The following is a 25,483-nucleotide window of genomic DNA, read 5'->3' on the forward strand; positions in this document are numbered from 1 at the left end:
GAAATTATATTTAACTCTTAAACAAACTAAAAAAATAGAAAAAAAGAAGATGGATCCTCCCTGCCCCCTTGCAAAGTAACAGAGGGTATTCTAATGCAAAATGCAATAAGGTCCACAATTCTTATTTTAGCTCTGTATCAGGAGATAACAAAAGTAATAGAAGTCCAAGTGGAACCAAGGCAATACATGATAAACTGGATTAAGCCAAATCCTACACCTATCTCATTAGATTCAATGCTATTCATAACAATTAAAATAAACACCAACAGAGTATATAATCTAATAGACACACAACATTCTATAGATGTAACAATACCTGCTTCTGGTGCCTGGAACCACAACTGCACCACTTTCTTCATTTTTCTTCTGTAAAAATGTTGCAAATTTGTTTCTTGTTGTAGGTGGTGTGCTTAAGGTTTTTTTAACAGTAGTTCCTTCTAGGAGGTCAGGCATAAACAGTTCAGGAGAGTTCAATGACTTATCACCTTCACAACTATTTCTCTTGATCTTCTTTGTAAAGGAAGTAGAATATTGATCCAACATATCATCTTCTGACAGCTCTTCTAAATAAAAATAAGATTATTTGCAAATCTTTATTTCATGACTAGTTAGAGATTTGGTCTCAGTTTCACAGCCTATGTCCTATTGCCCTAAAGATGAAGTCTTTTTTTTTTTTTTTGATTATGCATCAAAAAAGAAAACAATGATTTTTTTTTTAAAAAATGCCCTTGGCTGTGTTTTACTGTTTCAAAGTTAACTATGATTTAATGTCAATTATTTGTATGAATTTCAGGATACAATCAATTCTGCAAGGCTCCACACTCATTATACTATTTGAATGCTAAAAAAAAAAGGGCCTAATTTTGAATGCAAAAAGAAAAAAAAAGAAAAATTAAGTGAAGTGAAAGCCACTCAGTCGTGTCTGACTCTTTGCAAACCCATGGACTATATAGTCCGTGGAATTCTCCAGGCCAGAATACTGGAGTGGGTAGCTGTTCCCTTCTCCAGAGGATCTCCCCAACCCAGGGATCGAATTCAGGTCTCCCTCATTGCAGGTGGATTTTTTCCTCTTCCTCTACAGAAGATGAAAAAAAATATTGTAGGATCCCCAGAAAGCCTTCACCAAGAAGTTACACTATGCTAACCTCATTTTCTTTTTATGATAAGGTTGTTAGACTATCTATTTGGAGAAATTCATAGATTTAGTATATCCTGAATTGATCAAGACACTTCAGTGTCTCATATTATCATAGTGGACAATGCAGAGCAAAAGTTATTATATATTAGTTACATGAATTTGCAGCGAGTTGAATAGCCAGACAGACTACTGGTGACTATTAGTCTGAAAGGAGGTCTGTCTCTACTACAGGGCACTAGATTTCCACTAGAACTAATATGTGATTTTAGTAAGTTTGAAAACACAAGATTAATATACAAAAATCAAGTGTATTTCTATATACTAACTATGAACCAAAAATTGCAGTTAAAAATATTATTTATAACAGCATCAAAAATCTGAAATACAGGGATAAATTTGACAACATATGTGCAAGACCTGTACACTAAAAACTACAAAGCAAAAAAAAAAAAAAACTACAAAGCATTTCTGAAGGCTTAAACTAAAGAAGACTTAAAGAAATGGGTCCAAAAACTTGATATCATTAAGATGTCAATTCTCCACAAAATAATCCATGCATGTGTCAAGTCGCTTCAGTTGTGACTGATGTGACCCTATGAACTGTAGCCCGCCAGGCACCTCTGTCCAAGGGATTCTCCAAGGAAGAATACTGAAGCGGATTGCCATGGTCTCCCCAGGGGATCTTCCCACCCCAGGGATCGAAACTGAGTCTCAGGTCTCCTGCACTGGCAGGTGGGTTCTTTACCACTAGCACCACCTGGGAAAATAATCTATAGATTCAGCTAAGTCCCAGTCAAAACCTTAGCAGACTCTTTTTTTTTCTTTTTTTAAAGAAATTGACAAGTTGATTCTAAAATCTGCATGGAAATGCAAAGAACACAAAAAAGTCAAAACAAGTTTTCAAAAGAACAAACCTAGGGACTTACATTACCTGATTTCAAGACTGACTATAAAGGTACAGTAATCAAGACAGTTTTTCTGGCATAAAGTAGGATGAGACCAATGGTACAGAATAATAGAGCCCAGAAAGAGACCTGCACATATATATGGTCAACTGACTGTTCACAAATGTGCCAAGACAATTCAATGGAAAAAGGATAATCTTTTAAACAAATGGTGTTAGAACAACTGAATTGCCATATACAAAAAAAAGTGAACCTTGATCCTTACCTCACACCATATAAAAAATTAATTCAAAATGGATCAAAGGCCTAAATGTAAGAACTAAAACTATAAAACTTCTAAAAGAAACAGGAAAAAAATCTTAATGACCTTAGATTTAACAAAGACTTCTAAAACGTGACCAGTTCTCACCAGTATTTCACAAAAACAAAATACATACCACTTCTTGGTCTTTTTACAATGGATGACTTCCTTGGAAGATTTAACCCTTTAGTACTAATCACTTGTTTAATGCCCACAGTACTTGGATTTTCCTTCACCTTTGTAGTATCTGAAACAATATCCAGTTCACGTCTAGGGCAATAATTCCTATGCCAAATGCTATTGATATTAGATGATTTTTGACATGCTTTGTCAGTCCAACTATGACTTCTTGATTGGGTAGGCTAAAGTAGTAAAAAGAAAAAGGTTACTTAAAGAAGAAAAATGGTTAAATCATTTCCCTCTGTATCAACATAAATTACAAGCAGATAAATAAATTACTCCTTTGAACTTTTGATGAAATATCCATCCTCTAATAACACTTTCTACTTTGCTAGTCCTATTTGCTGTTGAGTTGCTAAGTCATGTCTGACTCTTCTGCAACCCCATGGACTGTAGCCTGACAGGCTCCTCTGTCCATGGGATTTCCCAGGCAACAATACTACAGTGGGTTGCCATTTCCTTCTCCAGGGCATCTTCCTGACCCAGGGATCAAACCCACGTCTCCTGCATTACAGGTGAATTCTTTACCACTGAGCTGCCTGGGAAGCCCCTTTGATAGTCCTTTTATTTTCCATTAACTGTGTCTTGTATTCCTAGATCTGTTTTTCTCCTAATGTGGGTCAAGCAAACTTGTTAGATCGTTTTTAAGAAATAAAAAATATATCTTCCTAAGATAAGCAGTGCAAGAAATAAAACTACACTTGAAGAAGTATGACCAGAAAAAAAGTACTTTTAAAATTTGAGTAATATTTCAATATACAATATTTAGTTTAATAATCATCTAGCAAATAAGCCTCTAATTACTGACATATCCTTTACATAGGATCTGAAAATTAAAACCATAAAATTATATATTTAATCAACTATCCTATCTTCAGAACTTGGATGAGCTCAAATGGAAACAATCTTATTTACAAAACAATAGTTTCTTTAGTGGACAATATCTATGTATTAAATAGGCAAGTATTAGTGAGCAATACCTATGTATTAAACAGAAAGCTATTTTGGTCTACACTGAATCACGCATAAAACTTTCTCTGAGAAAGAGCTTATTGACAATAAAGATTGGTAAATAATTATTTTTAATGCTAATACAAGTTATTCACAATAAATATTTTAGATGACAATGATCTGCTAAAAGGATGTCAATGATACTCTAATAGAGTAGAAGAGGCAAAGGGAAAAATTAACAATGGTATAAAAAATGCTGGTACTAAGGATGTGAGTTCCATGTGACAAAAGTCCCACTAGAATTTGGAATCTAATCTTTCACTTAAAGAAAGGATTAAATATAAAAATAAATAAAAAAGAAGGTGACATTATTCATAATATATCTTAAGAATGAACAAGAGTCAAGAATTAACTTAGAATCATTGAGAAAAAAGGTATAATAAAAACAGCTTAAGCAGTATAGGTCGTGGCATTAGATCTCATTGATGGTTTCATTAAAAAAAAGAGAGAAATAGGAGAGTAGAAAATCTGATTGGGAAGAAAACATTTTAGATAAATAATAATAGTTAGCTTGATGTATAATTAGTGGTTCTGAAAGAAAGGTCCTCATGAAATAAAAGATCTGATAAGGATTTGGTCTCATGAAGGATGGCCATCTTAGTGATCCATAACATTCCCAATGATATCTGAACATTTTCAATACAACCAATTGTTTTTTTTTTTTTTTTCAACCAATTGTTTTTGAGTTTCTGAGACAAAGGAAAAGCTTGAGAATCATTATCGAAATTATATTAGTATCAGTAATTCAAATGTGTAAAGAAGATAGCAGAATAAAGACTTTTCAGTCCCTTTAGTCTAGAAACTTACAATTATAAGGTAAATAAGTCACACAGCTGTAATGTACAGCACAGGGAATACAGTCATCCCTTAGTGGCTGCAGGAGATTGGTTATAGGATCCTTTCAGATATCAAAATCCATGATGTTCAACTCCCTTACATAAAATGGAATAGTACTGTCAGCCCCCCACATCCATGGGTTCTACATCCAAGAATTCAATCTAATTGGATCTGTGGTTGGTTGAATCTGCAGATGCCCACAGATCTGGAGGGCTGTATAGTCAATAATATCGTGGAACCTCCCTCATGGTCCAGTAGTTAAGACTCTGTGCTTCCAATGCAGGAGGCATGGGTTTGATCCCTGATCAGAAAACCAAGCTCCCTCATGCTGGCATGGCCAAATAATAATAATAAAATTATAATAACTCTATATGGTGAAAGATGGTAATTAGACTGATCATGATAATTTATTAATGTATATAAATATTGAATCACTATGTTTACACTTGAAACTAATATGTCAATAATAATTCAATAAGAAAAAAAATCACGCCCAAACCAATAAGAAACAAATACAAACTCCATCTGCAGAAAAATTAGGAGATATCTGTGACTTCCAAACCACAGTGAAGACAAGGGTATAGACAGAAAAATTTAAAGAACCTAGCCCAAGAAGGGAGGGGTAAAATAGGGGTAGGAGATTAAGAGGGTACAAACTATTAGGTGTAAAAAAGCTACAAGGATATACTGTACAATACAGGGAATATAGCCAATATTTTATAAGTATAAAGTATAACCCTTAAAAATTGTGAATCACTATGCTGTACACCTGAAACATACATTATACATCAACTGTATCTCGATAAAAAGATAAAAATAAAGAACCTAGCTTAAGAAAGATCAAACTCATGTGTCTGCAGAAAAGAATGATGCCAATTCCACATACAGAAACTTAGAGAAAGACTTGAACCAAGTACCACGGAGGCCGCAAGTAGGCGGAGGGCTGAGAAAAGGATTATATGGCTCCTGGGCCCTCATCTTCGATCTGTCCAATATGGTCAATTCATACCCATATGCCTTCAGAGCAACCAGACCTTTGAAACCCACAAACAGTAACATAAAAACTTCAAAAGGTGAGAAGATCCATTTGTCTAAAGACAGGGATCAAATGCAAGGTTAAATATTGAATGGTGGGATTAGCCCTACCCCTTCCTAAAGAAAGAAAAGAAAGTTAGTCACTCAGTCATGTCAGACTTTCTGTGACCCCGTGGACTGTACCCACCAGGCTCCTCTGTCCATGGGATTCTCCAGGCAAGAATATTGGAGTGGGCTGCCATTGGGTTGAGATCTTCCCAACGCAGGGATCAAACCCAGGTCTCCCACATTGCAGGCACTCTTTACTGATGAAGCCACTAGGGAAACCCACCCCTTCCTTGTCCACCCCAATTTATTTTCCCCATCTTGCTCTCAAAATGTTTACCTAGCTAAGTAGAAATTGGAGGATCCCATTTTAGAAAAAAGAGCTGTACAAAGAAAACATGCTGATGTTTGAGAAATTACAAAACAAAGCCAGCTTGTTGCTAACCAGTTCAACCAAGAGTAATAAAACCCAAGACTATAAGCCCCACTCATTTACACAAAGCTTCTTAAGCTTCTCAGTGCCTCTCCCAAATAGGAACAAACTGACAAGAAGCTAGGTGTTAGAAAAGTCTCCACCATAAAAGAGAAAAGCCAAAATCATAGGGAAAAAAAAAAAATCCAAAGCTAACAGAAATAATGCAGAGAAGAAAATGTATAAGAGAAATTTAATATTAAATTTCTGAGAGGAGTGGGAAAGAGGAGAGTATATTCATGAAATGAAACAAAGTCTTTAAAAAAAAAGCACAATTAAAGAAAAGGTTCTTAGATATGAAAATGATAACAAAAACTAAATATTTATCAGAATTTTCTGTAATGATAGAAAGGTTCCATGCTGTCCAACATGGTAGCCACTAAGGACTTGAAAAGTGACCAATGCAACTGGAGAACTAAAATTTAATTTAATGTTAATTTAAATAACCACCTGTGGTCAGTGGCTACATACTGGACAGCACAAAGTTGAAAGACAAAATTGAAAAAAAGTTTCTCCCAGAAAGAAAAGACGACAAAGACATGAATAAGATAGAAAAGTTCCAGAATCTAAAGACCAGGAAAAAACAATACCTAACTGATAGAAGTTCTAGAAACAGAACAGAGAAATCAGAAAAGGAGAAACAGCAACCTGAATATAAGGATTATATAATTTGAGCTGATGAACATAAAGTTCTTTTTTAGTATCATTATAAATTTGTGCGCTCTTAATAAGCTTAGCTCATTATTTCAGCTGACAGTAACGATTCTTCTCAATGCTCAACTTGTCACCAGTTTCTCCGTGGCCATGTTCTTTAGGCTCATCTCATTTTCTTTCTCAAGGTGCTCTGATTCATTTAGCTGGTAAACTGAGACATTCTTGGTCCAGCCAGAACGAACTACTTTGAGTACCTTTAACATGCTATCCTCTTCCATACATGCTATTCCTTTCGCCTGGAACCACTCACCCATTTTGAAAATCCCTACTCATCTTCGTAAATCCAGGACACACACTAGCTCCTCTATTAGGAGACACTAGAGGGCTTGGCTTGGAATCAGAGCTCCCCTATTGATAAAATGTATGACCTGGCAAGTCACCTAATCTCCCTCTAATTGTTTCCTCATCTGTAAAGTGGAAATAATGGTACTGCCCTCAGAGGCTTGTTACAGAGTAAATAAGTTACTATGTTTAATGTGCTTAGAATGGCACTTAGAAAACAGCTCAATAAGTGTCTGTTATTATTATTATTAAAAGGTATTCCCTTTTTCGGTGGAGTTAAGTGCATCCCCTTTGTTTCCATGGAGCCTAGAATACATTTCTATTATGGGATATACCATATTTCTATGTATATAACCATGTGTCTCTCCCTTAGACAATGAGTATTTTATAAGCAAGGATTATGCTCTGTTTTTCTTTATATTCCAGAACACTCCGGAGTATGTTTGTTACAATACTTAATAAATGCTTAGTAAAGAACTGAATGGGGAGTAAAGGTAAAGATCTGGATTAGACTAGAAACTATGAGAAAGAAGTAACTATTAACGAGAAAGACAAAAAATAAATAGGAGGACTTAGCAATGAAAGAGAAGCCAGGGGTTGGGAAGAAACAAAATAGATGAAGGAGATTAAGAGGTACAAAAGACTAGGTATAAAATAATTAAGTTACATGGATGTAATGTACAGCACAGTGAATATAGTCAATACTTTATAATAACTTTGTATGCAGTATAATCTACAAAAATGTCAAATTACTATATTATAGACTTGAAACTAATACAGTTGACCCTTGAACAATGTGAGGGTTAAGCTGAGTATACCTGATAGTTGGCCCTCTATATTTATAGTTCTCTATCACCTGTGGAATCAACCAACCATAGATGGTGTAGTAGTATAGTATTTACTGTTGAGAAATATACATGAATAAGTGGATGTGTGCAGTTCAAAGCCATATTATTCAAGGGTCAATCATATAATATTGTAAGTTAACAATACTTCAGTTAAAAAAAATTAAATTTCAAATTTTCTGGTCTGAGAGAATAATAGAGATCATGTAACTGACATGCATTCATTACAAAAAAATTGTAAATAAAACATGGCAATGAATATCACAAAATCTTGCCATTATGAAGATTACAGTCTATTGGAAGGAATCAGAAAATAAACAATTGAGACATAATTTATGATGCAATAAGTGATGAAAAGAATAAAGGGAAACTGATAAGAAATAGAGTTTGTTTTGATTGTAGACAGATTTAAGGTTATAAAAAGTACTTACGTAGACACAGGAGACATTTAGAATTGTTGTGGCTGGTACACAGATTAGAGACTGTTAAAGATGTGCAAGTCCTCCGCATAAAATGAGATAATCAGAGTCATGGTGGCGGTGTTTAGTTGCTAAGTCGTGTCCAATTCTTGTGACCCCATGGACTGTAGCCTGTCAGGCTCCTCTGTCCACAGGATTCTCTACACAAAACTACTGGAATAGTTTGCTATTTCCTTCTCCAATTAGAGTCATAAGAACTTATTAAGGAATAAATTTGAACATAAGAGAGAACAGAATCTCAATGGAAATAGGAACAGAAAAGAGAGAATGATGGGAGTATACATCACAAGAGATATATAGACATACTATTGGGAAAAAGAAAATAGGAAAGGGATGAATGACATACAGCAGAGGTACTCAGTAAGTACTGCTAAACTGTGAATGAGAGAAAAAAAAGTTTTTACTCCCGAGGTATTTCTAGATTTGAGTCTTCAACAATGCCAAATGCCAGAGGTTAGATTGGGTGAGATGAGAAAAAGTGAGATTAAGCACTTGGTATATTCAAAAAAAATGTTCAAGTATAAAGGTCTTAATATATTATGTGGTCACCTTTTAAGAAAATTAACCAATATACCCATTGGTTCTAAGAGATATATTGTCTCTAGAATTGAGTTGTTTTCAATCAACATTCTGTATGGTGCCTGGATATAGAAATGTTTAAAAGATGTTTACTAAGTGAAGATTTGCCTTTAGTCTTAGTTCCTAAGCAATAACAAAATATGCTTTTAGAAAGAAGTCTTTAATATGTTACCATGGCAGTGTCTGGATTGTAGTCATCGATCTGCTCGAGAGTATTTATATCTTTATTCCCAAGTGCTATTTGAAGAGCTATAGAATCATCAACATACCTAGGTTGGTAAGGTTAAGGAAAAAAAATTTTATTAACAGCCAAACAAACAATACCATATTAAGACAGAAAAGTGTGGTCTGTTGTCAGAGAAAACCTTCAGGTTTATGACTTCAATGGACCCTACTTCCTTTCCACATTTGGCTTTACGGAAACCACATGATAGTTTACTTCCTTTCCACATTTGGCTTTAGTGAAACCACATGATAGTTTACAGCAGGAGTTGGCTATTTTCTGAAGCAAAGCCCTAAGGCATCACTTACTTCCTGTTGAGGGAGATGGAGAGGAAAGCCCTGCCATTACCCAGGTGACTCACAGCTCCACATCACTCTGTATGTACGTGGCCAGTGGCTCTGCAGAAAGCATCCTTAACTGGCGTACTCACATGACCAGTGTTCTTCCTGATTAATTGAGCTTGCTCACCATGAGTGGTTCTCCTCAGTGCTACCTTTGGAGTATGTACCTTAAGTGACTGACTACATATATCTGTCAAGTCAATCTAAATAATTAGCAAGTTATAATGGATGAGCTTCAGATTTATAAATAAAAAGTTACTCTAAATTTTTAACTCGCATGATAATTAAATTTAACAAAATAAAGATTTCACTATAAAAAAAAAAGAAAGCCAAAAACAATTTGCCAGCTTTTGACTGAATGTCTAGCTGAAAACACCACCACAAAGACATGAAAGGAGTGCAAAGTTCCACCATTCTGGTTCAGAAAGGATACTGCCCAGCGTAGCTTAGTGTTTTGGGATCAATGTCATCTTCATAGGCATTCAGAGGGATGAGCTTCCTTTTGATGGGATCAAAAACAAGCTGATAGAGGAAGGTATTGTTGGCCCGAATAAATCCTTTGATGTAATCTTCTGGTACTGTTATATTCATCTTGAGATAATGTCCAATTTTCCTGATGACCTAGTAATGAGTATAAATATATTTATGAGTTATTTAATACCCAAAGATAAAGAATAGGGAAAGTATTATTCCCAAGACCCATCACTTTACATTAGAGAAGGATGAGGAGGGGTAGGAAAATCAATTGCTTTTGGGGGGGGTAGTATAATTGCTTCACAGTGTCGTGTTAATTTCTGCTGTACAATGAAGTGAGTCAGCCACACGTATACATAATACATATTCCCTCCTTCCTGGACCTTTCTCCCATTCACCCCAACCCACCCGTCTCAGTCATCATACAGCTACATCAAAAACCTCGACCAGTAAACACAACCATGTCATGACTTAAAATTCAAAGATATGTTCTTCACCTTCAAAGTCTCTTTCATCCAGAAAGCAAAAAACAAAACACACAATTACCTGAGAATTAAAAAAAAAAACACCACAAATATTTGTAGATCATATTTCAAAAAAGAAGTCAACATTTTAACTCCTATTAGCGAGTCGTGGATGATTAAAGCTGGAAGAGATGAAGAAGAGAAGACCCAGAGAACTGAAGTGATCCTGAAGTCACAGGCTAGTTAGTAATGTTGCTCTGTTTCAAAATCTGCTACCATCTCCCAACCTTGAGATCTGTCTACTCCAGTACACCACCCTTAGCCCTGAGGACTCACATTATATAATCTTGGAAATTCTGCTCTGCAAACTCTAGGGGCTTACGAGAACTACTCAAGGTATGGTGAGGGTGGGAATAATCTACTTCATTTTTTAAGGAAAAGACATCAGAGAACTTATATAGCAGTGATGTAATGAGGTCTCAGTTTCTTTAGAAAATACATGACACTACCTCAAATTGTATGAAGTAAGAATCTGGCTGTATTTTATTAAGCCATGTTAAAGAGATTTACATAAATATGCAATTCCGCTCATAACTTTCATTTGCTTTAGAAGACAACTACTTCTCATAAAAATATGATGTCTATGTTACAATGCAATGCATTGATTATTGTTAATTTTAAGTGAATTAATAAACATTAAAGTTCTTCTCTTTCAATTTCTGACTCAGTAAATTTCAGTAGCTACAACCCATATAAACAAAAATAATTGTCACAAAGAGTTTTTAAGAGTGTAAAGGGATCCTGTGAGACCAAAAACTTTGAGAACCGTTACCACAGAATAATAGGGCAGAAATCAAAAAATTGTGCATTTTAACATGAATTCTACCCTATAATATCTTATCCTGAAGTTTCTTTATATTAGTCTTCATTTTCAAAAAACTACTACTAATTTTTTGTCAACTGCTGAAAACAGGATTCATCTGCTGCCAAAAGCAAAGTTGTAGAGTTTTAATCATTTCTCCTTTCAATGACACAATATTGGTTATAGATATAATAGAATATTTAAGATCCATATTCTGACTGATTCATCTATTATTTAAGAATTGCTTAGAAACTGAACACAACAGTTGGTAAATCACTCTTACCTTTAAAATATCTGGATTGTTGGCTAGTCTTAGTAGTTTGCAGGCCTTGGCTAATCCAATCCCACGCAGTGATGAAAGATAGTCACAGCCTGAAAGAATGCACATATAACGGAACTTCTCTTCTGTGAACACATCCCCAAGCTGTTTGCACATTCCCAGACGAGCCTGATCAACTTCTAGTCCATTTCCAAACTGGTCCATTTTTAAAATAACCTTCAAGAGGAAGGGAAACTGTGAACACCTGTAAGAGTCATTTTTATTTTTCATCATCTAATCCACTGTAGCATTTCTAAGAAATCTTTCCTGTTCTTTATCATAAGTGAGCAGACAGATACGTAGGCCAGGTAATCATTGTGAAATTTGCAAATAAGTTAAATTGAAACATAGGCCATGGCTGGACAATGTCATATGCCACTACTCAATCATTTTGCCTCTGGTATAAAGAAGGCCCTTTCTGCACCTACTTCCTACCTGCACTAGAGGGTTATCGTGTCAAAGAGCAATTCTTACAAAAAGCATCTTCTCCTCACCTTCCACTTTTACATATTAAAGTAACCCTTCGCTTAGTCTTAAAGTAATACATGTCACTTGTAGAAAATGTGGAAAACAGAAATCCAGGAAGAAAACAGAAATTGCCCCAAATGTCTGATCTATCACTATTACCCAGCATCAACATTTTCACAGATCCCACTCATCATTTGTGAAATAGATAATATAAATAACATAGATATTAACAAAAATGAGATCACCCTATATAGTTTTGTATCTTATTATCATAATAAAATTTTCCATTGTTTTATACATAATTCTAAAAAACTGCAAAGCACCTCATTAGTAGATAAGTTAGCTTATTTACCTAATCTAATTGAGAAATATAAAGCATATAAGTAATCATTATTAAAAAAATAAGGCTACATTCCACTACAGAATTTAGAGAAAACAACAAAATCCTCTAACTTTAAGGGCTTAATCTGAAAAATCATTCAGATTATACAAATGTCAAGCAGCAAAACCTTTCTTCCCTTTTTAAATAAAATAATTATTAACACCATAAGTAGATATTAGTTGCAGGTATTAAATAAGATAAACAAAACTTCAGCTCCTTTATTTATGTTAGGTACCTTTTTACAGCCAAAGGCAAGGAGATCAGAGTCCTCCGTGATTACAGCTTGTACAATGCCAGCCTTGTTAAGATAGGCCAGCTGCGCATCCGCTTCATATGGGGCCACAAGACAATCTACTCCCTGAGACCGAGCAGCCTGTGAGAAAGGATTAGTTAGTCTCAAGAACAGCATCTGGAAACCACTGAACAACTTCCTGTATCAAACCCATTTATCACCAGCCTCAACATGTACTGAATACATGCTAGTATTATTTTTGGAAGTCATTTCCTTTGAAGTACAGGTTTCTACTTTTAGTCCTAAATATTGAACTATATACAGTCCTATATATTGAATCATATAGCTGCTAATAAATCTATTTTAAAAAAATCAATGTATGAATTAGGGAAAAGGAAATATTGCTGTACATTTGGGGGGATACAAGCTGCAAACTCAATTTTTCAAATTATAGAAATCTACCATGTTAAGAATGATTGTGCTCTAAAGAACACAGTCGCTCATTTCCCCACAATCTCTCACCACAGAACACACGCCTGCCACTGGACTGATGAAACGAACAGCCTCTATAACTATCTATCTTCCCATCTGTTTACCAAATAGTCTGAACACAGACCTGAAAAGGGTGAAGTGTGGGCTGTAACTGTGGGTGTGCTGACACTAAGATTTATGGTAATAGGTAATAAGGAAAGAAGCTTCTAGTGGAAATAAGGAAAGAAGGTCAAGTGGAACTGATCTGCTGCAAATGTCCTGAGTTGGCCAGTTGACTTCAGCAAATCTCTGACAGAGTAAGTGCTGAAGATTATGAGTGGGGTGGGATTGAACCTCCAGGAATTTATTCCTTCCATCTTGGCAGAAAACATTTACCTATGTAAGTGACTCATCTAGAAAGTGAGAGCTGAGCTGTTTGTTCCTCAGGATTTCTTCTTTGGAAATTGCTGTACTCCTCTCTTCTACCTACAGATACTCTTCTCTTCCTTCCTCTGACAACCAGCTTTCGTAAAGGTTAGACCTAGAATAATCTTCCTCCTTCACTTCCTTGCTCTCCCATTAGCCTAAATGAACCCTGTAATGTTACTTTAGCTTCTTATTCAGCTCACTTTAATTACGCTGTGGGCCATAGTATGTGTGATATTGATAGAACGTGTGAAACATTCTCTGGCTTCTGAGACCTTCCCTTCACGAAGAAGCTGCTTTCCCTTAAGGAGATTGGCTTGTCGTCTTCTGCAAGATTAAAAAAAAAAAAAAAGTGAGAAGAGGACTCAAAAAATTACAATATTATACCCTTGAATTGTATTCAAGAATTTTTCCCGGAATAAAAAATGCTTGACTCATATGAAAGTGCACACCTGTTCCTTGACTATGCTAACCCAGATCTTTTGGGCTTCTAGACAAAAAGAGCACGGATTTACAGTGCCCATACGCATAAGCTAATCATCAAACTTTCTCACAGCACTGCTTCATGTCAAAAGAAAGTGAAGTAATGAAGACACGTTAAGAAAATGTAAGTCAAGGCTTTTATACCATTAAAACTAACTTTCTATTATAAAGGGTACAACTTTATCAACCCCACTCAGTGAGGTTTACTTCTATTTGGGGCTGATTCACACTACCTTTAACTAAGCTCAGTGGTATCTCTTATAGAGCATAATGACTCCTAAAAACCAACAGAGGATAAAAACAAAAATAGATGAAAGTCGTAGAACAGGCGCTTCACTAAAATGCAGAAATTCTTAAAAGAAAATACAGAAATCCTTTATAAGGTCTATTGTAAAAAGATTCTGTACTAGATTCTGTTGACTTAAATATGAAAGATACAATTTCAATTAAAACTACTAAAAGAATAGAAATAGAGTACATCACTTCAACTAGAAATAAGGGACGATAATAAGAGTGGAAAAAACAATCAACCCAGAAATCAAACAAGGTAGGAGGTATATGTTAGTAATTAAGATCAAAAGAATAAACTACAAGATCAAAAAGAATAAAACTACAGTTTTAAAAATGACAAAGACTGATGGAATCGATAAAAAAAAAATGAGTGATGTGTTCTTTATAAAAGACAAACTTAAAACAAATGTCATAGTAAGAGTCAACAGAAAAAGAAATTAGAAACATACAAAAGAAAATTGTTATGACTATATTAACATCAGACATAACAAAAAAGCACAGAAATTTAAAAAGTCAGTGCATACTGTTCTAATATGCCAAAAAATAGCAAATTCTAAACCTGAATGCCACGAATAAAATAGTTTCAAAACAAAGCAGGAAGAAAAATGGACAGAACTACAAGGGAACTGACAATTCCACTATTATAGTGAAATTTTATCATACTTTTCTTAGTAATTGATGGATTAAGTAAAGTGAAATTTGCTCAGTTGTGTCGGACTCTTTGCGACTCCATGGACTGTAGCCAGTCAGGCTCCTCTGTTTATGGAATTCTCCAGGCCAGAATACTGGAGTGGGTAGCTGTTCCCTTCTCCAGAGGATCTTCCCAACCCAGGGATCGATCCCAGGTCTCCTGCACTGCAGGCAGATTCTTTACTCTCTGAGTCACCAGGGAAGCCCAAGAATACTGGAGTGGGTAGCCCATCTCTTTTCCAGGGGATCTTCCTGACCCAGGAATCATACTGGGGTCTCCTGCATTGCAGTTAGATTGTTTGCCAGCTGAGCTACCAGGGAAGATCATTAAGTAGGATTAAGTAGACACACATTAAAAAAATTTCAAAAAACCAGTAAGGATATGGAAGATTTGAACACTACAACCAATAAGCTTGATTTACTGGACAGACATAAAACTATCCACTCAATAATTGAGGAATACACATTCCTTTCCAGCATGCATGGAACATTTAAGGAAATCCATTTAGGTACAAGTTTAAAACAAGCCTCAACAAACTAAAACAAAAATTTGTATCATAGAGACCACAATGTCAGACCTTAAATAATTACATTAAGGTATCACTTACTCTCTTCTAGACTTTTCCACTTCCTTTTTAGAAGGTAAAGTACATCCATCAAATACCAGGATAGGCTTGATCCCATGAGATAGTAACATATTTACAAATTTCATACAAAATCCTACATACCTACGAAAATGAAGAAAAATAATTAAGAAAGATAAACTCTAATTTAGACTTGGATTCAAATCCTGCCTTGGATCCTAATGGGCTATGGGCTATTTGTTTTCCTCAAGTTAAAGACTTTTACATTTCTTCAGTTCTGACATTGTATTATTCTAAATCTAGTCTTTTTATCTCCCCACCCCTCACCCCTGTTTTCTTTTGCTTTGAGAAATTTCAAATCTATTAAAAAGTTAAAGGAATAGTAGAATACATGATTTCTCCAACAACACCATTATTATACCCAAGAAACTTAATAGTAATATAATACTATCTAATATACAGTCTATATTAAAATTTATCCAATTGTCTCAGTAAGGTTATAATCATGGTGACCTGATAAATGTGTAACAAACAGTTCTAGGGAAAGGGGTACCTGATTTGTAGCATTTGTCAATTTCCTTGACGTGAATATTCTACAGTGGTGGATAAACTACCAATGTAGGCTCCTTAAATGCTGAACTGGGAGAAGATGGTGTATAGCAAGCTCATATAAGTTGACTGAAGCACAGCACTGCTATAGTTTTTCCCCCAGTGCAGGATGCAAACAAGAATTATGTATTGCATTTAGATTTTCTGGCAAGACAATTAAAAATACTATGTGTAGATTCATTCCAGGGTCACAAGGGATTCGTCCTGCCTCAAATGAAGGCACAGTTACGAATGGATATCAGGAGGGCCACTATTTTTGGCCCCAAGTGAAGTAAAAGGGAATGAGAACACCATGTCCCTTAGAAACAACTGCCTTGTTTTGCTAACAGGTCTTAGCAAATGTGTTGCCTGTACCCAGTAAAGTAGAATTCTGAAATCGCCATGGATTTTTAGAATATTGTTAAAAAGTTTTATCTTAGATAATAGAAAAAAGAAGAGAGTCTTTGGCCTTTGTCCATTAGTGTCCTAATACTCTGGCTTATTAGAAAGAATGGAAACTAGACCTACATCAAAGAAGGAAATGTTCCTTGGCAATATTCTAAAGCATATATTCTCACTTCTTAATAACCCTTGCATTGAATAAAAATGACTCCTTTCTGAAAAAAAGGCATTGTAAGTCTCATTCTTAACTGGCAAATAATTAATATAAGATCCAAACTTACTTATCAGTAGGTTCACCTTTGGCTAGCTTTTCTGCACAAGCAACAGCTCCTTTGTGAAGCCAGCAATATGTATCCACAGCTACCACCTGCCCTTTATACTTCCTTATGTGTACAGGTTCAGAAGCTTCTTTGATAAATTGCAGCAATCCATGTATCCCCATAGTGCCAAGTTAACTACATGATATAAAAAGAGAAAGGGAAAACAGCAAAATTTAAAGCAAAATATATTTACCCCAAAGTTTTGGAAAAATGAAAAGAGCTTGGAAACTGATATAGCAACTGTTATTGTTCAGATATTTGAGAATCACTGCTGTTTAATATTTCAAGTGGGCCCCTCTCTGTCAAACAATCTCCATAGTCTAGTACCCTAATCTAATGCCACTTGATAGGTCCTTAGTGTTTAATCTAAGCCCTTAACACTGAACAAAGCAGGCAGAAGGTACTAAAAAAGTATGAGTCTGTCTTCTCTCCAAAAAGGCATTGTTAACATCTATAAAACTATGTATGCTATGATATTACCTGCATCTGCACAGACATTATATGAAGTAACATGCAAAATACTTCATAGGACATTTCAATTGAAAAATAAAACAAACAATCCTAGAACTAAAGTTGTACTTTTTTAGGACTGAAATTTACCACCATCAGAATGCTTTATTCCAAGCAATGAACATTCTGTTAATAAGCAGTGGTGGTGCCCCGGGGCAACTCCATCAGACTTGCTGAAAACTATCCCCAAATAAGGAGAAACTGCACCTGCTGTCCAATTAATTTTGAGAAAAATGTTTTAGCTTTCCACCCTCTTCCATCCAAGTTGCAGCCCCAAGCCTCCTTTCTATACAGAAACCTGCAGCTGCCAGTCCTTTCCCAAGCAACTAATGTCCCCTCCCCAACCCCCATGACAAAAATTGAGCAGTTGCTTAGCATTTCCTAAAATAAATCTCTTCAAAGAGGTATTAAGCCTGGGAGGAAAAGAAGAATGTACAAGATCAGAAGACAGACTCACGCTGTTGATACCCCGTATCAAAGTTCTGATAGTCTAGTACAGCAGTTGTCAAATTTCAGTTCTTCCTACAGTCTAAATTCCACTCCTAGGGACTATGATTCACTAGTCCTCGAGTGAGGTGGGAATTCTGAATTTTAAACAAAGCAGGTCATTTGGATGCAGGAGGTCCTCACACCACAGTTTACGAAAAACAATTAGTCTCCTACCTCTCAGAGGTTCCTAAAAAGAGTTTTCTTTCTTTGAGGAAAATTCACATAGTATATGCTGGTGTTTAGTCGCCAAGTCGTGTCCGACTCTTTTGCGACCCAATGAGCTGTAGGCCGCCAGGCTCCTCTGTCGATGGGATCTCCAGGCAAGAATACTGGAGTAGGTGGCCATTTCCTCCTCCAGGGGATCTTCCCCACCCAGGGATCGAACTCTCATCTCTTGTCTCCTGCACAGGCGGGTTCTTTACCACTAGCGCCACCTGGGAATCCCCAAGGCGGATTCTTTACCACTGAGCTACCAGGGAAGCAGCCCGACAAATATATACATTTCGTGAAACTTACAAGTTTCTCCTAAACGTTTCCTCTTTAGCACAATGAAACAATGGAGGGGGTCAGGGGTTTTAGGCACAAAGCGTCCTCAGGGGACCGCCCGCGGCATCTGGTAGTACTGACAGCACAACGTCATGGCTCCATCCCCTCTCTCACGAACTGGAAGGGGGGCCCACACGCCCTTTCCAGAAGACACGTTCCTTTGGCCTGCACAACGTGGAGAATATAGTTGTCAAGCATTTGCAAGGTGGGAGGTTGCAGGTAAAACTGCCCTGGTAGCTTCCGCAGGAAAACGAAAGGACCCTCCCTCCCTCTGTCAGCCAAACCGCAGCCCTGGTCTGGCTGAGCGCGCTCCCCTGGCCCATACAGCCCCGCACCGTCCCCCAGGGCCGCTGCAGGGTCTAGTAACGTGCCAGATCCTCCTCTTCAGCCGCTAAGACCGGAGATCCCAAGGGCAGGGGCGGGGACCAGCCTGGATCCACCGCGTGCTCTGCACAGCCGGCTCCACTGGCTTCCCGGGGAGGTCCCTCCTCTCCCGTCCGTCCGATGGCAGCTGGGTGCGGACTCAGAAGCCCAAGGCCACGGCCCTCACTCACCTGGGCCGCCGCGCGCCAGCCGGCAGCGCCAAAAGCTAGGAGCAGGGACGCAGCGCAGCACCGAGGGCCCGACTTTTCAATTTGCGCGGGATGGCCCGAGACTCCGCCCAGAAGAAGTGACGTCAGCTCCTCTGCGACGTCCGCTCGTCTGCTCCGCTTCCTACAGCTTCCCGCTTCCGGCCTGAGTCACCAGTTGCTGGCCACCTGTGTACCTGCCGCCGCCACCGCAGTCAGCCCCTGGACTCCGAAGTGTCCTTATGGAGGGGTGAGCGGAGCTGGCTCAACTGCCTTACAGGGCATGGCTCCCGGAACGCGCATTGAGTTCCTTTCGCAGGCTGATGGAGTCGTGGATCTCTCCCAAATGCGGCCTCAGGTCCAGGCGCTGAAGCTGGGAGAGCGCCGCCCTGTGTTCATGTTGAGGTTTCTAAACTTAAAATGGGTGCTGGCTGGAATTGTCCCTAGTGCTTGTGTTGTGCTGCTTACCCTGGCTCTTGACAGGCGCCGCACGTGGGTTCCAGGGACACAGAAGGTGCAACTTGAGGTGTATATTCCTTGGACCCTTCTAGTAGACTTCGGGAAGGGGAGGAAGCGCTTACTAAGTACTTTTAATTGATAAGTGACAGAGAGTTTTTACTTAACCTGACTGGCCGGGCTCCTCTGCCCTCTTCTCAACTAGGACTCATCCTTGGTCTATAAAGACTTGAACAAACAGTAACAGAGATTAACATCAAGTTCACATCCCTTGGGCTTCCCTAGTGGCTCAGTGGTGAAGAATCTGCTTGCCAGTGCAGGAGACACGGGTTCCATCCCTAGGTCGGGAAGATGCCCTGGAGAAGGAAACGACAACCCTCTGCAGTATTATCGCCTGGAAAATCCATGGACAGAGGAGTCTGGCGGGCTACAGTCCATGGGGTCGCAAAAGAGTGGATGGAACCCGACTTAGCGGCTGAACAGCAACCACCACGTCCCTTCTGTGACCCCAGCCCCACTTGAACTGCCTACCTGAGAAAGCTCAAGGCTACCAAAAGAATTCAGCATTTGTCCCCGTCCACATCCAAAGACAAGATCTCTATCCCCAGCGTCTCTAAGAAGGGAGGAGGTTAACTTTCATAAATTCTGGTTAGCAGTCTCAGGTCAGTTCTCCAGTTCTCCGTCCCATTCTTTTTTATTTTTCACTCCCTGACTCTACTGAGTCACCACGCATACACACCCCTATTTTCTCTTGAAACTGCCCAGTCACTTCTGTACAAATCCAGGGTGAGTTCATTTCATGATCGACACTTTTCTTTATTGCAGTGTATTACTGACTGAAGTCTGTCCTAACTACTTTACCTGGCGTCCTGCTTTGTTAATCTTTGGCCTGGAGAAACTAACCAAGCAGTCATGAAAATGGGTTGTGGTGCATAGCCTTTAAAGACATTTTTTATTTTGGCAGGTACGTGGGGTGAAACTTCAAGTCCTCATGATACTCTTGACCTGATTACTGTCTTCTTAGGAATATTGCAGAAAAAGAAATTGGAAAGAACCTTAGGTTAGACCACAGAGTATACTCTTGGCCCAGAGATGGGCATGAATGAAAAATTCAGACTCAATTTAAGGAGTTAAAGGGGAAAAAGTGATTTTTTAAAATGCTCCCATTTTGACTGCCTACTCTGCATGTTTTTCTCATACTTCTTTTTAAAGTCTTTTTATGATGAATCTAACATCTGTCATGTCAACATACTACCTTATAAATTGTTGGAAAGATGCCATTTGGGGGAAATATGCTAAGTGGGAACGTGGCTGCCTCCCCCAGATCTAGTCTTAATAGCTGAGGCTAGGAGAGGAGGTCAGAAAAATAATCTTCCTTTGTGATTCCAACACCTGTATAGCAGGAGGCCTCACTCTGGATCAGCTTGGAGCTGCCTGTAGTGGAAAGTGGGGTACAGTTCCAAACTGTAGTAGGTGGAAAAGGGATTTAAATGTAGGTGGGATGTGGGAGGGGGGAGAGTCTTAGGAAAAAGCCCAAACATCAAAAATGTGCCCACTGCATCATGAGACTTGACAGGTTACTGCCCTACGAACAACCCATATCTTTATTACTAATTTCATTCCAAAGGCTCTAGACAGGACTCTTGGCTATAGTGTTTAAAAACTAAAGAAGAAAATACCAGTTAACAATGATTTCCTAAACAATATTTTAACACTTTGGGAAGGTAAAACCATTTGAATCAATTCATGCAGTTACTACTGGGTTGGCCAGAAAGTTTGGGTGTTTCCATAACATCAATGCATGCCTTAGGTGTGCCTGTCCATACTAGGCGATATGGGGAACGCAAAGAACTGGTTACTGTCTTTAAGCAAGTTTCTGTACACAAAACATATATTCATCAAAAAGTGAAATCACAAATTATGATGTGTTAATAATTCTGAAATGAGTGGCACAGACCACACAATTGTCAGCTTAAGATTCAGTTGTTTTACCAGCTCTCTGAAGTCTTTCCTGACATGTGCCCAAACATCCTGTGATGACCTCTGCCTTGACCCTTCTCATACTATTTTGACTTTGTCCCCCAGATTCACCAGACAATAATATAGGCCCAGTTACATTTGAATTTCAGGTAAACAGATACATTTTCTTAGTACAAGTATGCCTAGTGTAATATTTGAAACATTCTAAACAAATTTCCACATTTATCTGAAATTCAGATGGACCTGGACAACTGTGTACATAGCACATCTTCATCCGTTCACCCATCAGTAGACACTAGGGTTGTTTTCACATCCTAACTATTGTAAATAATGCCATAATGAACATAGGGGTGCATATGATTTTCAAATTAGTGTTTTCAGATTCTTTGAATAAATACCCAGAAGTGGAATTGCTGGGTCATGTGATATTTCTAATTTTAATTTTTTGAGGAATCTGCATACTGTTTTTCATAGTGGCTGCACCAATAGTGTAAAAGATTCCTTTTTCTCCCACATTCTCTCCAGTATTTGTTGTCTTTTTGATAATAGGCATTCTAACAGAAGTGAGGTGATTTATCATGGTGGTTTTGGTTTGCATTTCTGTAATAATAAGTGTGCTTAAACATCTTTTCATGTGCTTGTTTGACATTTTATATCTTCTTTGGGAAAATGTTCATATCCTCTGCCTATTTTTGTCTTGTTTGGATTTCTTTTGTTATGTTGAGTTGAATGAGTTTTATATATATACATATACATATATATACACCTATAAATTTAGGTATATAAATATATACCTATATATATTTATATTAATATTCATATTTAAATATATACCTATTTACCTATATGTGCTTGAACATCTTTTCATGTGCTTATTTGACATTTTATATCTTTGGGAAAATGTCTATTCAGATCCTCTGCCATGAACATAGAATATCTTTACATTTATTTGGGTCTTCTTTAATTTCTTTCATCAGTGCCTTATAGTTTTCTGCATACAGGTCTTTTATGTCCCTGGTTAAATATATTCCTAGATATTTTATTGTTTTTGATGTAATTGTAAATGTGATTATTTTTTTGTTTGTTTTTCTTTTTGATAGTTTGTTATCAGTGTAGGAATGCTAAACACCTGTGTGTTGATTTAAACTTGACTGAATTTGTTTATTTTAGCAGGTTTTTTTTGTGGAGTATTTAAATTTTTCTATGTATAGAACAATACATGTTTATGAAGGATATTAGCCTGTAATTTCCTTTTTTGGATTGCCTTTGTCTAGTGTTTGTATTGGGTTAATACTGATTCTGTAAAATGTGTTTGGAAGGGTTCCTTCCTCTTCAGTGTTTTAGAAGAGTTTTTAAAAGATAGGTATTAATTTTTTGAATGTTTTATGGAATTTATTAATACCAATGAAATCATTTGTTCCTGGGCTTCTGTTTGTTGGGAGTTTTTTATTATAGTTTCAATCTTGTTAAAGTAATTGGTCTATTCAGATTTTCTATTGCTTTATGACTCAATCTCATAAGATAGTATGTTTCTAGAAATGTATCCAGTTCTTGTGTATTGCCCAATTTGTTGGTGTATAATTGTTCATAATAGTTGGGTATCATCCTCCATATTTCTGTGGTTATCAGTTGTAACATCCACTCTTTAATTTCTCATTTTATTTATTTAAGGCCTCTTTCTTTCTTGGTTAGTCTAGGTAAAGGTTCTTTTCAAAGAACTAGCTCTTAGTTTCACTGATACTTTTCTTTTTAGTCTCTTTCATTTATTTCCAATTTGATGTTTATTATTTACTTTCTTCTAATTTGGGCTTTGTTTGCTCTTCTTCTTTTTTTTCCTAGTTCTTTTAGGGGTAAAGTTAGATTATTTAGGGTTTTTCTTGTTTTTTTGAGGTATCCTGTGCTGCTACAAACTTTCCTCTTAGAACCACTTTTGCTGCATTTATAAATTTTGATATGTCCTATTTCTGTGGTAACTTTTTCTAGATATTTCTAAAATTTCTCCTTTTACTCTTTGATGACTCATTCATTGTTATTCACTGTCCAGTAGCATGTTGTTTAGTCTCCACATTTTGTATTTTTTTTTTTTCTTCTTTTGATTGATTTCTAGTTTCATACTGTTGTGGTCAGAGAGGTTGCTTGATGTGATTTCAGTCTTCTTGAATTTACTGATACTTTTTTTGTGACCTAACAGGTGATCTATCCTGGAGAATGTTCCATGTACACTTGAGAAGAATGTGTATTCTGCTGATTTGGGATGGGATGAAGTATGTATGTATTAAGTCTATATTATTTACTGTCATTTAAGTCTAATGTTTCTATATTGATTTTCTGTCTGGATGACCACTGATATTTATTCTCAGGTGTTCTCAACTTGGTAGAAGTAAAATCTGCTAGCTTGGAATAAATCTAATTATGTCATCCTAAAAGGTGCTAGGATATCACCTAAAATATCCTAGCCACACCCAGAAGGTTGGCTTGGCTTCAAAACTGGGCCAGATAGCAGATGGGATTTCAAGATATTATGAAATAAAAATAACCAGGATTTTGTGACCAACATTATATCTTCCACAATAAGTGAATCCAAGAATTTGTTTAAATTAGATTATAAAAAGTATAAGCTTTACCTGCATTTAAAAAGTTTATAATTTAATTTGACTAAAAACAAACTTAGAAAAGAACAAAGCAAACAAAACACAAGATATATAAGTGAATACTATAAAAAATGGCATATATCCAAGCTTGGCTTCATTGGGAATTAACAGACTCTTCGGACACTCTGCTGAAATGTGCATAGCCTGAAACTGCTCTGGTTAATATTCTTTGTTGTTTGGTCCTGTATCAAAGTGTTATATCCCTTATTCTGTAATCTTGCATTTTCTTTATTAGTAGAGCTACTTAGTGATGACAGGCCATTCCTTTGGTGTCAGAATATTTTACCATCTCCTTCACCCTCCTAGTTTACTACTTTTAAACTGTGACTGCAAGTGAGGAGTGATCACCTAGGGAGATTAACAACAACAACAAAAAATGATGCCTAGACCTTGCCTAGGAGATTGAAATTGAAATTCAAACTATAACCCCTTCTCTGTTTTGTTTTTTTTTTTTTCTGTTGCTGTAACAAAGTATGACAATCTTAATGGTTTAAAATAATACACATTTGTTATCTTACAGTTCTGGAGACCATATTTCTGAAATGAATCTAATAGGGCTATGTTCCTTCTAGAAGCTCCAGGGGAAATCTGTTTTGTTGCCTTTTCTAGTTTCAGCAGCAGCCTACATTCTTTGACTTGTGGCATCTCCTTCCATCTTCACAGCATGTTACACCAAAGTCTGCTTCTCTTGTCAAATCTCTTTTTATCAACATTGACCCTCTTGAAAGTAAAAAGTGAAAGTTGCTCAGTCATGTCCATCTCTGTGACCGCATGTAGCCCACCAGGCTCTTCTGTTCATGTGGTTCTCCAGGCAAGAATACTGGAGTGGGTTGCCATTTCCTTCTCCAGGGGATCTTCCCAACCCAGGGACTGAATCCAGGTCTCCTGCACTGCAGGCAGATTCTTTACCACTGAGTCATGAGAGTAGCCCTTGACCCTCTTGCCTCCTTTCTTACAAGACTTTTGTGATTAGTTTGTGTTTATCCACATACCAGGATAAACTCCTTGCCTTAAAACCCTTTTTCTCCCCATGTCTGAATTGTAACATAAATACTGCATTTTAAATCAGTAAGGAAATTAAAAAGACAAAATTTTTCTACATATTTTGTATATCATTAAATATTATTATACTGCCATTCTTAACAGTATGCTGACTAAAATATAATCATTTATTATATAATGCGCAAAAATTCCAAAATGTTTTTTAGTCATAAGAGGGTCAAGAAGTTGTATGTTTCTGTCAAAAGAGGTCGGAGAGAATCCTTCAGTCAAAAAAGAAGAGGGATGCTAATTTAGAGTCCTGAATGCCACATTAAGGGATTTCGTGCATGGCAGGGTATTCAATATTGTTTTATTCTAGGAAATCTATGGGGATGAAATGACCTTCTTTTACAACTGAGATTAAAGACAGGAAGTGAAATCATTTTCGTAAGGTCCTT

The 25,483-nt window shown here is 36.9% G+C and overlaps 1 protein-coding gene across 3 annotated transcripts in view; it reads right to left on the reverse strand.

Annotated features, from left to right (window-relative positions):
• Positions 1-19,056, reverse strand: part of EXO1 (exonuclease 1) — a 37,398-nt gene extending 18,342 nt beyond the window's left edge. For 2 of the 3 annotated variants that reach the window (XM_043923973.1, XM_043923971.1), the window contains exons 1-11: positions 18,943-19,056; positions 18,359-18,553; positions 16,805-16,978; positions 15,558-15,677; positions 13,689-13,812; positions 12,592-12,729; positions 11,471-11,683; positions 9,821-10,008; positions 8,996-9,092; positions 2,481-2,706; positions 317-563 (exon numbers count right to left, since the gene is read on the reverse strand). In XM_043923973.1, the coding sequence (XP_043779908.1) occupies positions 317-563; positions 2,481-2,706; positions 8,996-9,092; positions 9,821-10,008; positions 11,471-11,683; positions 12,592-12,729; positions 13,689-13,812; positions 15,558-15,677; positions 16,805-16,965 (1,514 nt within the window). In that variant the 5' untranslated portion in view covers positions 16,966-16,978; positions 18,359-18,553; positions 18,943-19,056. Of the gene's footprint in view, positions 1-316; positions 564-2,480; positions 2,707-8,995; positions 9,093-9,820; positions 10,009-11,470; positions 11,684-12,591; positions 12,730-13,688; positions 13,813-15,557; positions 15,678-16,804; positions 16,979-18,016; positions 18,117-18,358; positions 18,554-18,942 lie in introns of those variants that run through there. The other variant, XM_043923972.1, reaches the window with a different exon arrangement.
• Between the last annotated feature and the right edge of the window lie 6,427 nt (positions 19,057-25,483).

Source organism: Cervus elaphus, chromosome 14 (assembly GCF_910594005.1).
Source record: "Cervus elaphus chromosome 14, mCerEla1.1, whole genome shotgun sequence".
NCBI lineage: Eukaryota > Metazoa > Chordata > Mammalia > Artiodactyla > Cervidae > Cervus > Cervus elaphus.